Source organism: Emiliania huxleyi (genome assembly GCF_000372725.1).
Source record: "Emiliania huxleyi CCMP1516 unplaced genomic scaffold EMIHUscaffold_694, whole genome shotgun sequence".
In the NCBI taxonomy this organism is placed as follows: Eukaryota; Haptophyta; order Isochrysidales; family Noelaerhabdaceae; genus Emiliania; species Emiliania huxleyi.
In genome coordinates, this window is record NW_005196801.1 from 6057 (window position 1) to 20639 (window position 14583).

General features: G+C 64.7%; 1 protein-coding gene across 1 annotated transcript; it reads right to left on the reverse strand.

Annotated features, from left to right (window-relative positions):
- Positions 1 to 4791: 4791 nt before the first annotated feature.
- On the reverse strand, positions 4792 to 7862 carry EMIHUDRAFT_471020 (hypothetical protein; the record flags this gene model as incomplete). Its single annotated transcript, XM_005762084.1, has 3 exons — positions 4792 to 5470; positions 6500 to 6646; positions 7386 to 7862. The coding sequence occupies 3 exons, from the start codon at positions 7860 to 7862 to the stop codon at positions 5117 to 5119; spliced, it is 978 nt and encodes a 325-aa protein (XP_005762141.1). The 3' UTR covers positions 4792 to 5116.
- Positions 7863 to 14583: the final 6721 nt, after the last annotated feature.

Genomic DNA, 14583 nt, shown 5'->3' on the forward strand with positions numbered 1-14583 from the left:
CTGCGCGCCGTGCAGAAGCAGGAGGGCAAGAACTTTGCGGACGAGCTCGGCGTCCAGTTCCTCGAGGCGTCGGCGAAGACGGGTCCGCGCACGCTTCCGAGACGCTCCAGAGACGCTTCCGAGACTCCGGAGGCGTCTCCGAGAGACTCCCGGGACCACCGAGACACCTTCCCGCTCCGTCACTCGCCATTCCGTCCCACCGCCTCCGGCCTGCAAGACCTCACCACGGCCTTGAGCGTCTCCGCCCGCACCGCCGCGCCCGCGACGCAGCCCACGCGACACAGCCCACGGGACGCGCCGCCGACGCGTCCACGCGACACGTTCGCCAGGCGCGTTCGTCGACACGGCTTTCCTGCTCATCTCCTCCGAGATCAAGAGCAAGATGCTCACGCAGACAAACACGACCGGCTACGGCACCGGCCGCTCCCTCGACGGCGAGGGCAGCTCGCAGGGCGGCTGCTGCTGATGTGCCGCCGTGCGCGCCGCCCTCCTTTGCGCTTATACGCCGCTGCTGCCGCCCTGGCCCCTTCCCGCTAGCAGCCCTCTCTGCATCCTCTTAGGGGGCACCCCCCCCCCCCCCCCCCCCCTTGCTCGTGCGAGAGGGGTCGCGCGTGTCCGGAGAGTGTCTGCGCTGGCACTCCCCGCTTCTCTCTCTCTGCTCTCTCCGGTGTCGCTCTCTCGCTCGAGCTCGGCGAGATCCGAGGCACCGACGACTCTCACGCGCTCTCTCTCACTTACACTATCTCGGGGTTTTGTTTATTCTCAAGGGCGCCAAAAATTACGGCTGGCGCGGGCGGCCGGGGCAGGCCGGGCCGCGCACACCCCGCACACGGCACACCGCTCACACTCACACCGGTCACCGCGCTCGCTCGGCGCGCTCGCGGCTCGCCCGTCTCGCCGCCCGGTACGGCTTTACGGGCCGCCTCAGCTGGTCGCTGGTCCGCGTCGGCCCAAGATGCATGAAGCAACCCAGGATGCGCGCGCATCCTGGGCTGCGACCCCGGCTAGCCGCCGTGCGCCGACCACCCCCCACAAGCCACAAAGACCCCTCCCCGCATGCACAAAGATCGCACGGGTGGGAACCTGTTCCTTTTTACCCATCTCCTGGTAGAGGTGCCCGTTATTATTATTACAGTAGGGGGAGGGCTCCCAGGGCTTGGAGGTCTTTTCAGTTGCAACCATCGCGAGATCCACACACTTAAAACACAGACATCTGAAGAAAGGAAAGACGCGGGAACATCGTTCGACCTCGTGTGACATGTTGTATGGCCACCACCTCCCGAGAAGGTCACGGTCCCGCGAGAAGGTCGAAGAGAAGGTCTCGGGCTCGATCGCGATGGATTACCCCGACTTTTCGCTTACCCGCGCCCCTTGCCCTTGCCCTTGCCCTTGCCCTTGCCCTTGCCCTTGCCCCCAGTAATCGGCGGCGCCGGGCCCTTGTCGCTCGCCCAAAGTTGCCCGTGCATGCGGTGGTTGCATGCAGCTGATGTACCGCTCCTCGTGAATCGACTTCTTGCCATTCCGAGGAGTTTTGTAGGCCGTGTGCCCCTTTTCGCTGCAGAGGGAGCAAGTGTACTTGGGGGGCTTCTCCACCTCGGACTCCGTTTCGTATGGAGGGCGACCCGTCCGACGACTCCGAAGGCGTCCCGGCCGACAAGTCCTGAGAGGTGGTTGCCACACGCGGGAGTGACTGTGGGAGGGAGGGGGGGGGGGGGGGCACGGGGAGTGGAGTGGTGGCACCTCGGCCGCCTTGTCCGCCGCCTTCCGGTACGCCGCCAGCCATCTGCGTCGAGAGTGCAGCTGTCAAGTTCCTCCTCAGCTCTCCCCTCAGTGGGCATCTGGGAGCTCGCATAGGTTGGCGGCGGAGTAGGACCGTTCCGCTTGCGGGGCGAACGAAAGCATGGAATGCAACCTTCCACTAGCAGAGCGAGCCTCTCGACGAACGTCGACGAGGATGGTAGCCATTCGAACCTGCCGCTCTCCGTTCTGAAAAAAGCAGTACGAGCGTCCGCACGCAAGTTCAAGGTGGGCGCCAAAGCCCCGCCGGTATACAATCGCAGCTCCTTCCTCCGCAGCGCCTTTGACCGCCTTCGGTCCTTTTTTGCCAATTCGCGCTTCGCTTGAACTGAGTTGCGGCGGAATGCCGCGATGCCGTGCGTAACCAACAGCGGGTCGTTGTTGACGAGTGGTGTGAGTACCATCAATGTTGGCACCATGGCAAAGTCGCAACTCTGAGGTGATTTCACGAGCATGCGCACCCATTTGACGCAGAGGTATCCGACAGCCGAGCCGGCTTCGTAGCCGCTGAGAAATGCAGAGTTGCCGCCGAGGGAGACCAAGCCCGGTGGCAATCCGAAGCATCTGGTGATCGAACGGTGCAGAGCCACTCCCCCCCCCCCCCAAAAAAGTACTCCGTGCGCTCACCAAGAAGCAGGTATCTATGGCTAGCCCAAGACGAAGCTGAGTAGTAGTATCGGGTGGCGTTTGAAATCAGCTGAACTTGATTTCCTTCCAGCGCCCAATGCCGCACCGAAAGGTGTGTTCCGACAAGCCGCAATGAGGCAACATGACCTGGTTTGAGCTCCCAATTTCGCAGCGAAAGGTGTGCATCGAGATTCAGCAACGGGGCAAGTCCTTCAGGCCAACGCCAATCGCAATCGTTTCGCAGTTGGGGCGAAGTTCGGTCTTCCTCTTCGTCATCGATTGTCATCGATCGGCGGCGAGTGGTGACGCGAATTTCAACCGAAATCGCGTCACCCTTTGTGCACTTTGAGCAAGAGTCACTCCTCGTCTCTCGCAATAATGTTGTTGTGACGGTTGAATTTTTGTCGAGTTCTGTAAGCGTCCATTTTTGAATAGGTTTGGAAACCACCGAGGGGTACGATTCCACATAATTCATCCGACGGAAACGAGGCGATGGCACCTGATTCGGGGAGCAGGGGGGGGGGGGGTTGAGGATTTGGTTCTGAAGAAGGTGGGGCATTACCGAGGGGGATGGGGTAGGGTCACCGTTTGAGCGAGCGGGGGCTGTGGCGCCGACGGCGGCACCCTTGTACGAGGCTGTGAGGGGAGCGGCGGCGAGAGGGGGGGCGGCGGCGACGCAGGCGAGCCGCGCGCGCGCGCGACTGAGGGAAGCGCGGGCGGCGGGAAGAAGGAGAACGGCGGCGGCGGCGAGGCGCAAAACGGGGGCGGCGGAAGTGGGGGCGACGGCGGCGGCGGAGTGAACGGCGGCGCGCGCACGGACGGCGACGAAATCGACGGCGGGAAGGGGCGGGACTGCATGGCGGCGGCGGGCGCGCGCTCATATGTCGTGCTTTCGCAATGGCACTCCACATCCTCCTCGGCGACCTGCGTGCGCGGGAACGGCAGGGGTCATGTCGCGCGCACCGGGCGGCGCCGTGCTCGCAGCAGCCGAGATCGCGGCAGAGTATGGTGGAGAGCTCTACCCGCGCACCTGCCCAGCGAGGAGCTCGACGCCGCTCCTGGCAGGCGAGGCAGGGATCTCGGCGACGTTGGAGAGCGGGCGCACGATGTCGTGGGCGACGCCCGTCCGCAGCTGACACGTCGTGGTGACGATGATGGCGAGGAGCATCACGGTGGAGAGGAGGTGCATTGCATTTTCCGGGATGCATGGAGTATTCCAAGATTGAAGAGATACCAGCGCAATCACGAACGCATTTTGCATTCCAGGCTAGATGTTCCAGGATCGAGGATGGTGCTGGGCATCTTGAGAAAATAATGGGAAAAGACAACTCAGCAATGGTTGGGTAGTAGGGCTAGAGGGTCGCTCTACACTTAGCCTCTGCAGCGAGCAAGCGCTCAACTTAGCCCCCGCACGGAGCCGGGCTCGGACTTAGACGCTGTATGGTCGGGGGCCATGAACTTAGACGGCACAAGGCCAAATCCGGGTAAAACCCGGGTATACCTGCAAAAGTCCAGGTTTGCCCGAAAAATACCTGGACGCGTCCCGACCAACGTATGCCGCGCACGACGCCATATCGCCTTGTCCCAGGGCCAGTGCGCTACTTGCGGCGCGCAACTCCTGCTCAAGTACGCGCACCGTACCATGTGCTGCCGCTATGCGTGCCTTAAGGCGGCTGCGGCGAAGCGGCGGGCGCGGCATGCCGATGGCAGTGCGGACGATGCGGTTGCGATGTGTTCTGCTTCAAGATCGTGGCGGTGCTTGGCATGCACTTGTGCGATCCCAATCAGCTCATCGCAACGCGAAGCAGCGCAACAAGCTGGCTGCTGCCAACAAGGCCCTATGCTAGATCTACCTCACGCGCGGATCGTTCAAAGAGGACCAGCATACACAGGCTTCTCTGACATGCGTTTGTTTGAGCTTGAGGCTATTTATGTGAGAAATGTTTGGCTAGAGATTGCGCTCAAGAAGAGCAACGAGAATCGGAAGAGGAGGATGCTGAGGCGGCGATTGCTGAGGCATGAGGAGGATCGATCCGGATTAGAAGGCGCCCGCCGCAGGCGAAGAAAATTTGGGGGCTAGCGCCGTATCGTTGATCACGGTGGGAGCCTCTTGGCCCCAGGCTGTGCCACGGCCGACTTAGCCGATGTAAGAGGCTCTCGCTGATCTTAGACCGCGTAAGCACCCCAGCGTGACTAGTCACACTTAGACCCGCTCAGCCTCGAGGCTCAGAACTTAGACTACTACCCAACCAGTAACTCAGCGTCTGAGACATTGTTGGTCGTCAAAAATCTCTCTCTCTCTCAAAATGCAATATGCTGTGACTTCACACTTGCTCCTTTTTACCCATCTCCTGGTAGAGGTGTCCGTTTTATTTATTTATTGCAACTCTCACAGTTAGAGCTCTAAGTATACGCAGCACACACACGGACATGGGCCGTGAGTCGGCGAATTTCAGCATAGAGGACAGTGAGCGGATGCGCCTCGGGTAACATCTAACATCCGACCCGCGGCTGTCAGCAAGAATGACTGACGTGAGGCCGTACTTGCGACGGATTCCGACACGCGCACGAGATTAGCATCGTCCATCCGTAGAAGCAGATTGTGTACAAAAAAGTGATGCTCAACGTACGGCGGCGACTGTGACCCCGCGGAGATCAGGATCCGCTCTAAGGCTCTATAGATCCGCGCAGCTCAAGCGCGTAGCGCATCATCGCCGGGAGACGCAGCGGCAGCCTTGCCCTTGCGCCCGATGCTCGCCGATGAGGGCCGGGTGACAGCGGTGGACGCAGAACTCGTAAGCTCCTCCTGCACGAAACGCAGCCTGGACTGGAGGTATGCCTCCTCCTTGAGTAGCGGCTCGCGTTCGGGCGGAGTGTTTGAGGGAACGGAGGAGCAGGCGGAGCAACCCTTGACAAAGCGCTCGAGATTGGAGAGCTCCTGGAGCGTCGCCTCGAGCTTGTGCTGCATCTCCACTAGCCGCTCAGCCGTGTCGTCGTGGGCGGCTCGCTCAATCTTCAGCTCATGCTGCGTCTCCCGATGGCTGGCCTGCTCTCGCGTCAACATATCCTGCAGCTTTGACGCTAGACCCAGCGGCCCGTCCGCTCGGAGAGAGCCGCAGTCGGGCGGGGCCATTCCAATTCGAGGTGCAGTGGTTGCTCAAGGAGCCGCTCATGTTTTGCGACACGAAGAAATAAATAAATAAATAAAACGGACACCTCTACTAGGAGATGGGTAAAAAGGAACAGGTCCCCGCCCTGCGGTCTTTGTGCAGGGTTCTTTGCGGGTGTGGTCGGCGACTAGCCGGGGTCGTCCTCCCGATGGGGGACTAGCACTAGCCGTCTTCCACATGGTCCCTCGGGTCCCTGCTGCTCCTAATCTCGTCGTACATCCTCCTGCTGATCTCAGCAACATCCTGCTCCCTCCCTCGTCTTGCGACACGAAGAAGAATTTGATGAAAAGAAGAATTTTAAAACCCAGGGAACAGGCGTCAGGCCGTGAACGACAGGGTCCCCCAAACTGAAAATCGTATGTCTCTATTACGGAATACGCGAGAACCGAGAACAGCACACAGGAAATGCACGACACACCGCGCGACAGCACGCCGTAGGGCGTCTAGAGCGATGAGCGTATAGAGGCCGGTAGCGCGTCCCTCTGTTTTAGTGTTTTGACCGACTCTCACTAACGGTCGCACGCCGCTCGCTGCGACACGCACCAGGCCGTTGCCAAACCCGCCGCGCGCAAACACTCGCACACTCGTCTCGATTCATAACCCGCCGCTCCGCGCCTGCTGCTTTCAACGGCTCTCTACCCCAGCCTCGCCTCGATCCACCTGTGCCCCGCCTCGTACACGGTAAACATGATGGCGCCCGACGGCGCGTTGGACGCGACCCGCGCGAGAGTACCTGCGGGTGGGCGAGAATCCCTTGTGCACATACGTCTGTGACGAGGGGAGGGCCGGGCAGCCCTCGCAGCTCCACGTCCGAAGACCTTAGCGGCATTGAAAGTGCCAGGCCCAGTGCGCGGGGGCGGGCGGTTGCCTCGGAAGAGGACGCGCCAGCCCGCCTAGCTTCACACCAGGGAGGCCGTGAAGAGACGCCGTCCACAACACGCCGCCGGAGGAGGAGGTCGTCGGCCCGCCTGAGAGACAGTCGCTCGCCACACTGCCGGCATCGACGGGTGGGGGTCGGCCGCCGTCGCGTAGATCTTGGTCTGCATGCGGACCTGTTAGGTTCGGGGTCGGCTCGGGTGGGGGTAGCGCGGATGCAGTGAAGATCTAGCCCGGTCTGCATGCGGGCCTTGATAGTGTCGAACGGCGTGGCGAGGGCCGCTGTCGTGCCTCCGCCGATGCCGCCCGCAATGACGTGCGTGGCCTGCAATCCAGAGATGGCCGAGATATAGCCGAGATGTGGCCGAGATATGGCCGCGATGGCGCGTGTGGCCGAGTCAACGCTGCCGAGGGGAGTCTGCAGCAGCAGCTTGCGCACAGTCTCATACACCACAAAGTACCCCACCTGTACGGCGGCACCGCTGTGAAGGAACGCCCGCCACATCTACATCTCGGCTGTCCCTCTGCTGCACCTCTGCTGCACCTCGGCTGTATCTCAGCTGTATCTCGGCGTATCTCGGCACCACGAAGGTGCCCACCCCGCAGAGCGCCGCCGAGTAGCCGCGCCACAGCCCACGCGGACCCTCGGCGTCCTGAGAGTGGAGGTGGAGAGGATGAGCGTAGAAGTCTCTCGCACAGATGTTAATGCTGTGTGCGGCCGCGCATCGCTGCTCGAGCGCGTTGCGGCAGCAGCAACTGCCCACATTTGTGGTGGGCTGGAATGCCGTCGAGCAGCGCAGTATATTGCTGGCAAGCATCTACCACAGCTCTCTCTCGGCCATCTCTCCAGCATCTCTCCCTCTCTCCAGCATCTCTCCAGCATCTTGGGCGCGGCTCCCACAGCTTCCGCAGCACGCTCAGCGCGCGACGAAAGGCGCTCGGGCGGCGCGCGGCGTCGGCGCCCGTCGCCGGTGGCTCCAGCTGCAGCCGCTGCTCCGCAATGTCGAAGGGCGTCCGCACCGCCACGCTGGCGGCGAGCATGAACGGGCCGGCGAGCACGATCCGCGAGTCGCGCTTCCCGGCGGCGCCGTCGGAGGCCTCGCCCGAGGAGACCTTCTTGGCGGCCTGGTAGTAGGTGAAGGTGGCCGCGCTGAGCGGCGTCGCCCACATCAGCCGCGGCGGCAGCCCTCGCCACAGCGAGAGCGCTCCCTCGTCGCGCGCGAGCTGCAGCATCGCCGCCGGCACGGGCAGCCGCTTCAGCTGGAGGTTGTGCTGTAGCCGCACCTTGAGGAGGTTGATTGGCGACATGAAGAGCTCCGCGGTCACGCGCCCGGAGACGCCGCTGACCACGTGCGGCCACAGGCGGCCAGAGGAGGCCGATGTGTCTGACATGCCGCGAAAAGGGAACTCAAAAGAGAATTAGGTGTCCGGATGACACAAAGGGCCCAACAGGAGAATCGTGCTTTTTGGGTTGGGTTGTTGGGTTGGGTCGGATTAGTCCTGGTTGGGTTGTTCCGACCACTCACTCACTACATCATCGGTGCTCTTCACGAGTTAGTGACGCCTCTGGTAGAGCCGGCTATAACAAAGGATTCCCCGCGAGGAAAAAGTATTCAGATTTTCCGCAAAGAAGCCAGTACCTCATCAGGCTTTCCTGAGCGTCACAGCTCGGTGATCGCGCCGGCCGGACACCACTGTGACGTCCGTTCCGGGCATTTGAACGCGACCTTCGGGGGCAAAGACATGGGCTCTAGGGCTCAGACTGGACTCCTCTTGGTCCCTTCTGATGCCCTAGGCCACACCTGGGCCTTACCTGGGGCTCTAGCAGGGGGTCTGAACCTCTGGAAAAGAAATTCGCGTCGTCGAACGAGGCTTTCCCATCTTCGCTGGTTCGCCGAGGCTGGGCAGTCCGCCGGCCGCAGCCCGAAGACGCAGCCTTGCAGAGGACGCGTTAGCGGTCAGATGGGTCCAATTTTGAGCCTCGGAGGAGCTCCCGTTGCCTCACGGCGGCTGCTAGACGAGGGCCGGACGCCTCTCAGGCGCCGGCGACTCAACTTTGATCCGGCGGCCTATTTATTGAGGGTGGCTTCACGACTCCGGCCCTCGCACGCGCCCACACGACCCCCTGGACCGGCCTGTCCGACCCACCCCTCTCGACGCGCACCACGCGCCCGACGCAGGAGCCGCGCGGAAGTCGGCGCTCGACGTCGCCGCTCGACCTCCGCCGCGAGAGGCGTCTCGCGGGGCCTGTTCGAGCGTAGTCAGGAGCGCCGCCGCTCCCCCTGGCCATGGGGCACGTGCGGGCCCTTGCCCGTGCCGCCCGTGTGCCGACACGGACCGTTTGACGCCGTCGGTTCTCTTCACACTCGCCCGCGCCTTCGGCCCGCCCGCCACGCCTCCCGCCCCCCGCGGCGACGCCCCGCCAGAGCGATTAATTGGCCGTCGACCTCCGTCCCCTCGTCTGCAGGGGCCGCTCTGCTGACTTGAGCTCTCCGCGGCGCGATTTCTGCAGTTGAGATCGCCTCCCGCCCGCCTCCCGCCCGCCTCGCGTGCCTCTGCTCTCCCGCCCCGCCCAAGCGGCGCCGCGCACGCGAGACGCCCTCTCGAGGCGGAGCCCGTTCAATGTCGCGCTAAAAGCGTGATCGCGTCTCGTTTACGGTGCATACTCACAACCACGCACACCATGTCCCGCTCAGGCTCCTACCGGATAATCATACCCTCCACGACACCGGCGTACATGGCGACGGTCCCGTGCACCGGCGCCGTGCCGAGCCGTCCTCCTGCTCGGCAACCAGCTCCGCCGTGTCTCGATGCCGGCAGCATCCGGTGCGTCGCCGCCGGCGACACCGCCCGCTGCGGCGAGTGGCATGTGCGGTGGCGCGCCCTGCTGCGTGGCCGCCGCCGGCTCGGACGTGGCCGCGGCTGGAGCCGGGCCTGGGTCGGTCGCGGCCAGAGCCAAAAATGGAGCGCAGCTAGGGCTGCGCAGCGAACAGGAGCGAGTTCGCGCTGCGGTGCTCAGTACGGCGAGTTCGCTCTGCGGCCTGCTCGGGCTTTATCTCTCGCGTCTCGGCTGCGTTGGCTGCTAAAGTCTTTTTTATCGGTGCGTTTTAGCTGTTTTAGCAGCAAACGTCCGAATTCTGCAGCGATGACCGATCTGGGAGGCTTTCCGGCTTTGCCTTTTTTTGGTCTGGCTGTGTGGCGCCCCATTCCCAGCCTGTGGCGAGTTGGAACACAAAACCTGCCTGGGAGTTGTTGAAGTTTCAGGAGGTTTCCATTAGTAAACGCAAACCACTGGAAGCTCACGAGAGGGCAGGTGAGAGGAGAGGCGCCTCAATTGCTGGGGATGCCAGCGGCGCCTGCCAGGCGCCTGCTGGGCCGCGTGGGCGAGAACGCGGTGTCGCGTCGTAACAACGGGCAGGCCCTTCGGTACGGCGCGGACCGCTATTACGAGGTCGCGTTCAGTATGCCCAATGGCGACGGTACGCGCGCGCTATTGCCTCCCGGCGCGCGCGCAGTTAGTGTGGAGCTGCACACACCCTCGCTGCGCAGCGTGTGCGGCGAGGCGCTGCGTATGGCGCCCTCCCAGCTCTGAGTCGCCCCGCTCGCCCCCTCGCAGCTGGCATCCGCCCTGCAGTTCTCTTCCGGTGCTTCATTGAGAGCGGGTCGACCAATGACCCCGAGACGGCCCAGACAGCCGAGCTCTTGTGGTGCTACAACGGGGAGGACCTCGCTGCCTACAAGGACGAAGCTCCAGCGCCGCCACCACTAGAGGCGACCTCGGACGACGACGCGCTGGCCGAGGGCGCCGCCTTTGCCCTTGGCGACCGCGTCGATGCCCGATATCAAAAAAAGGCGCGCTGGTTCCCAGGCTACGTGACGAAGGTCGTGCAGACGAAGAGGGGAACGACCGGCTTCCGTGTCCACTTTGACGACGGCGACACCGACGTGCTGCCGGCCGGCTTCATCCGCCAGCGGGTCGACATCGTCTCTCTGCTTGGGACGGAGCTCGCGGCGCGCATGCAGCAGGATCCAAAGGTGGTGGTGCTCACAAACTGCGCAGAGGCGCACGACGCGGAGGCGGTCATGGGGATCGCGGCGGTCGGGCTGGGATGCGAGTGGGAGGTCGCGGGCACGCTCATCTTCGAGTTCAACGACAAGGTGCCGCCTCGCAGCCGCGCCGCGCCCCATGACCGCCTCTGCGCGCACCAGAGCGACGCCTCTCCCCTCAACATAGGCGCCGCCGCAGGCGGTCAGGCCGCTCTCGTTCACGCCTTGGGGGAAGGATGCGTCGCTTGCTTCGATCATGCCCGAGTCGCTGAACGACATGCCCACCACCGAGTTGCTCCCGCCGTCGCTCTTCCCGCGGCCAGCCTCGAGCCACCGGCGCTGCCCGCCCGCCTTGCCCGTTGTCCCCCTCACCGCCGGGCCGGTCTTGCGCGGCGCGGCGCTCATGTTCCAGGCCGACGATGCGCTGGTTCGGTTCCTCTCGTACATGGACGGCGACGGCAGCATCAAGTACATGTTCGGCAAGGACTTCTCGGGCGACGAGATCCACGGCTTCCGCGTGCTCGAGCAGGGTTCCGACGAGCTCAGGCTCTGCACCACCGACCCCGAGAGCAAGGACCTGCTGCAGCGACCTCTCAACCAGCGCCCGTTTCTCAACTTGACGGGCGCACTCGTGCCGACCGACATCGGCGTCAAGATCAACACGGCGACCGTCACCCACGAGGGCGTGATCTCGTGCGCCTCGTGCGCGTTCATGATTATGTGCGCCGTCGGCACCGCTCGCGTCCGCTTTTTCGACTGCTGCTTGCTGCAGGGTCACATAGTCGCCACTCGCGACCTGTCGATCAAGGAGTCGCGCAAGGTCGAGATCGACTTCGTGATTCCCGAGCTGCACCGCCTCGCCGTCCTGCAAAGGGCGCATCAAGATATGCTGGTGTGTGCGCGCGCGCTCTCTTCGCCCCCTCGCCTCGCCCGCGTCGCAACTCCTCTCTCCACACACACACACACCTGCCCCCCCCTTACCCCCCGCGTCCCTCACTAATTGATCTGCCCCTCTCCCCTCCCAGGCAGCCTTCATCGACCGCGTCGACAAGGTCTCGGCGCTCGACCCAATGGTGCTGCACTTGAAGAACTGGCCGCCCGAGAATGTGATGGCGTTGCCATGCTGGCCCGACATGTACCAGCGCTCGGGGAAGGGGGCGGGCATGTCGGACACGGACCGCATCATCTACCGTGCCTCGATCAAGAGCTCCGAGGACGCGCAGAGCTTCCTTGGTTTCCTCGCCGTGGAGCTGCCGTCGACAGCCAAGGTCACGCATCGCTTTGCCCTGGTCTCCCCCACCCCTCTCTCAGCCGCAGACGAGAGCCAGCTGCGCGCAAAGGACGAGCTGGGTGCCACAGGAGGGTGCGGCAGCCGCTCGGCGCACTGCATCGACTACGAGCCAGCGGCGCGCTTGCTGACGGTGCGTGTCGGCGTCGCCACGTTCAACGGCTCGATGCCGGTGGACGGCGCCTCGGTGGGTGCTCCGCCTCCCTCCATCCCCGACCCCAAATACGTCCTCGGCCTGGGCTGGGTGGCGAGCTCAACTCCCGTGCCCTCGCCAGCTGAGCTCCACGGTCAGTCGGCCACACTCGAGGAGTATCCCCTTTGAGCGTCCGAGTGTCCTTGTGTACGTATTTCGGTCTGGGACGCAGTGTGGAGCGGGTGTGCAGCACACTTAGTCCTTGCGCGCCCGCCTTCGCGTCTGCGCTCGCGAGTCTCGCATGCCGGGATGCACACCCATTGTATTGGTGGAGTCGGTACTTTCTTTTGAACACATGCATCCAGTTTGATGCGAGACTCAAAACCTTCGCCCCCTCTGAGTCCTCCCTCTGCTGTCTCGCCGACGTCGCGCGGCCCCTGCCCCTCTACCGCCCATCTCGCTACGCCCTGCCGCCGCGGGGCAGCCCGTCCAGCGAGGACCCACGTCGCGCGCCCCGGCGGCGGGGGCGCGGCCGCACCCACGAGCACGCCGGCGCCGTCGCGCTGGGTGGCTGATGCTGCTGTTGCTGCTGCTGCTGCCGCTGGCCGTGCAGCGCTCTTGACATCACCCTTGCGCACGTCCAACCGTTGCGTAAGCCGTCCTATGATTGCGGATGGCTACGGGCGGTAACGTGTGGTTCCCGGCGACTTTCGGCGATTACTACCACGATGACCAGCCAAGCTCGGAGGCGCCGGGCGGGTAGCGGCAGGTAGAGGGCAGGTAGCATGGAGAGGCCTTGGGCCATGCAACCACCTATACAGCATCTCCACACGCCAGTGCTTGTGCGCGCGGTGGAGTCCCCGCGGCTGGGCAACGCGGACGCACCGCTCCCGCCGACTCAGCCCCCGACGCCTATCGCCTTCGCGACGCCCATTGGGGGCGACCCTTCTCTGCCGCTCGCCGCCACTGCGTGCGACGCTCGCGCACGCGCGCCTGTGCATGCGGTTCCGCGGGTCGAGCCTCCGCCCAAGCGTGGACCAGCTGCCGCGGCACGCTCGGCGCCGAGCGGCGGCCAGCCTCGGCCGCAGCCTCAGGCGGCCAGAGCACCGGCCGCCCGCTTGCCGCTGGCGCCGATCGGCTCGCCGCCGCCTACGGGCCAGCCGCCTGCCGGAGCTCCGCAACATGGGAGCCCGCCGCCGGACGCGGCCGATGCGGGAGGGCCTTCGGCTGGAGAGCGTTCGGGCCGACCGGCAGGGGCCGGGGCCCGGCAGCAGCAGCAGCAGGCACAACGTCGTCCGCCGCGGCCCGCTGCTGTGAACAGAGGCGCTGCGCGCAGCCGCGCCCCAGCGGCCCCGGGCAAGTTCAACTTCTACTCTCCGGGGAAGAAGGCGCGGTACTCGAGTAAATTGCAGACACTTCCCGCCGTCCGGCTTGCACCGGCCAAGTTCGACTTTGCCGCCATGCCCAAGGTGCGCCGCCCCCACCCCACTCTCAACACTTTCACACGCAAGACTGTGAATTCTCCTGCAGCGGTAGACACACCCGCCCTTACCGCCGCAGGAGAACATGCCGCTGCAGCTGCGGGCCGCCTTGGAGGCCTCCTTGCCGGGATGCTTCCGACCAGGCGGCAACTCCAAGGACAAGCCCAAAGTCCAGCTCGACCTCGGCACCCTCGAGATGTGGATCCGTGCGGCGGCCGTCGCGGTGCAGACCGAGAGCCGCGGGAACAAGCCGGCGGCGAGGAAGAAGCGTTCGGCAGCAGGCGAGCCTCGCGGCGACGGCGACGGTGACGGCGACGGCGACGGCGACGCCGCTGGTGGGGGCGGCGGCGGGGGCAGCGGCGAGTACCTGTTTGGGAGCGCGGACGACGCCGACTTTGTGGCGGCGGTGGCGGCGGAGCGTAGGCGCATCGAGGAGGAGGGGCCGTACGACCTCAACCAGATGGCCCGGTGCGGCGCGCACGGGGACAGCACACTCAACCACGTGCTGCGCGAGCCGATCGAGGAGTTGGAGCAGATGATCTCGTCGCTGCAGGTCGAGCTCGCAGCGGCGCTGGGCCAGCCGTTCTACCGCGAGGAGAAGCGGCGGTGTGAGCCCTACAGACGGCCTGATCGGCAGACCATGACGCGCGGGGAGCTGGGGTATTGGAAGCGGGTGCGAGCGAAGTGCGATGCGCACTTGCGAGCGATTGCGGAGCTTGTCAGCACTCCCGAGACGGGGCACGAGGGCATGGACACGTACCTCGCCGAAATCGTCGACGGGTCCCTCCCCGGGTCGCGTGTGCACGGCAAGCGGCGCTTCCTCTCCGGGCAGCGGTTCGTGGCGCGCCTACACGACTCGCCGACCAGGAAAAGCGGGGCCCGACCTCCCGGGGGGGGGGGGGGGGGGGGGGGGAGAACCACCCCAATGCGCCCCCTCCCCGGGCCGGGGAGAAACCCGGGCCGGGGGCGGTATAACCTTCTTTTGGGGGGGGGGGGGCCCCCGCTCCAAGGGTGAAAAGGCGAATCCCGGGCCCCCCCCCCCCAGGGAGAAAACCCTCTCTCAAAACCCCCCGGCGGGAGGGGCTTCTCTTGGGGAACCCCCCCGAAAAGGGGGAAACAAGGGACCCCGGGAGACCAGCCCTCGGGAGTCTTCCCCCCCCCCGG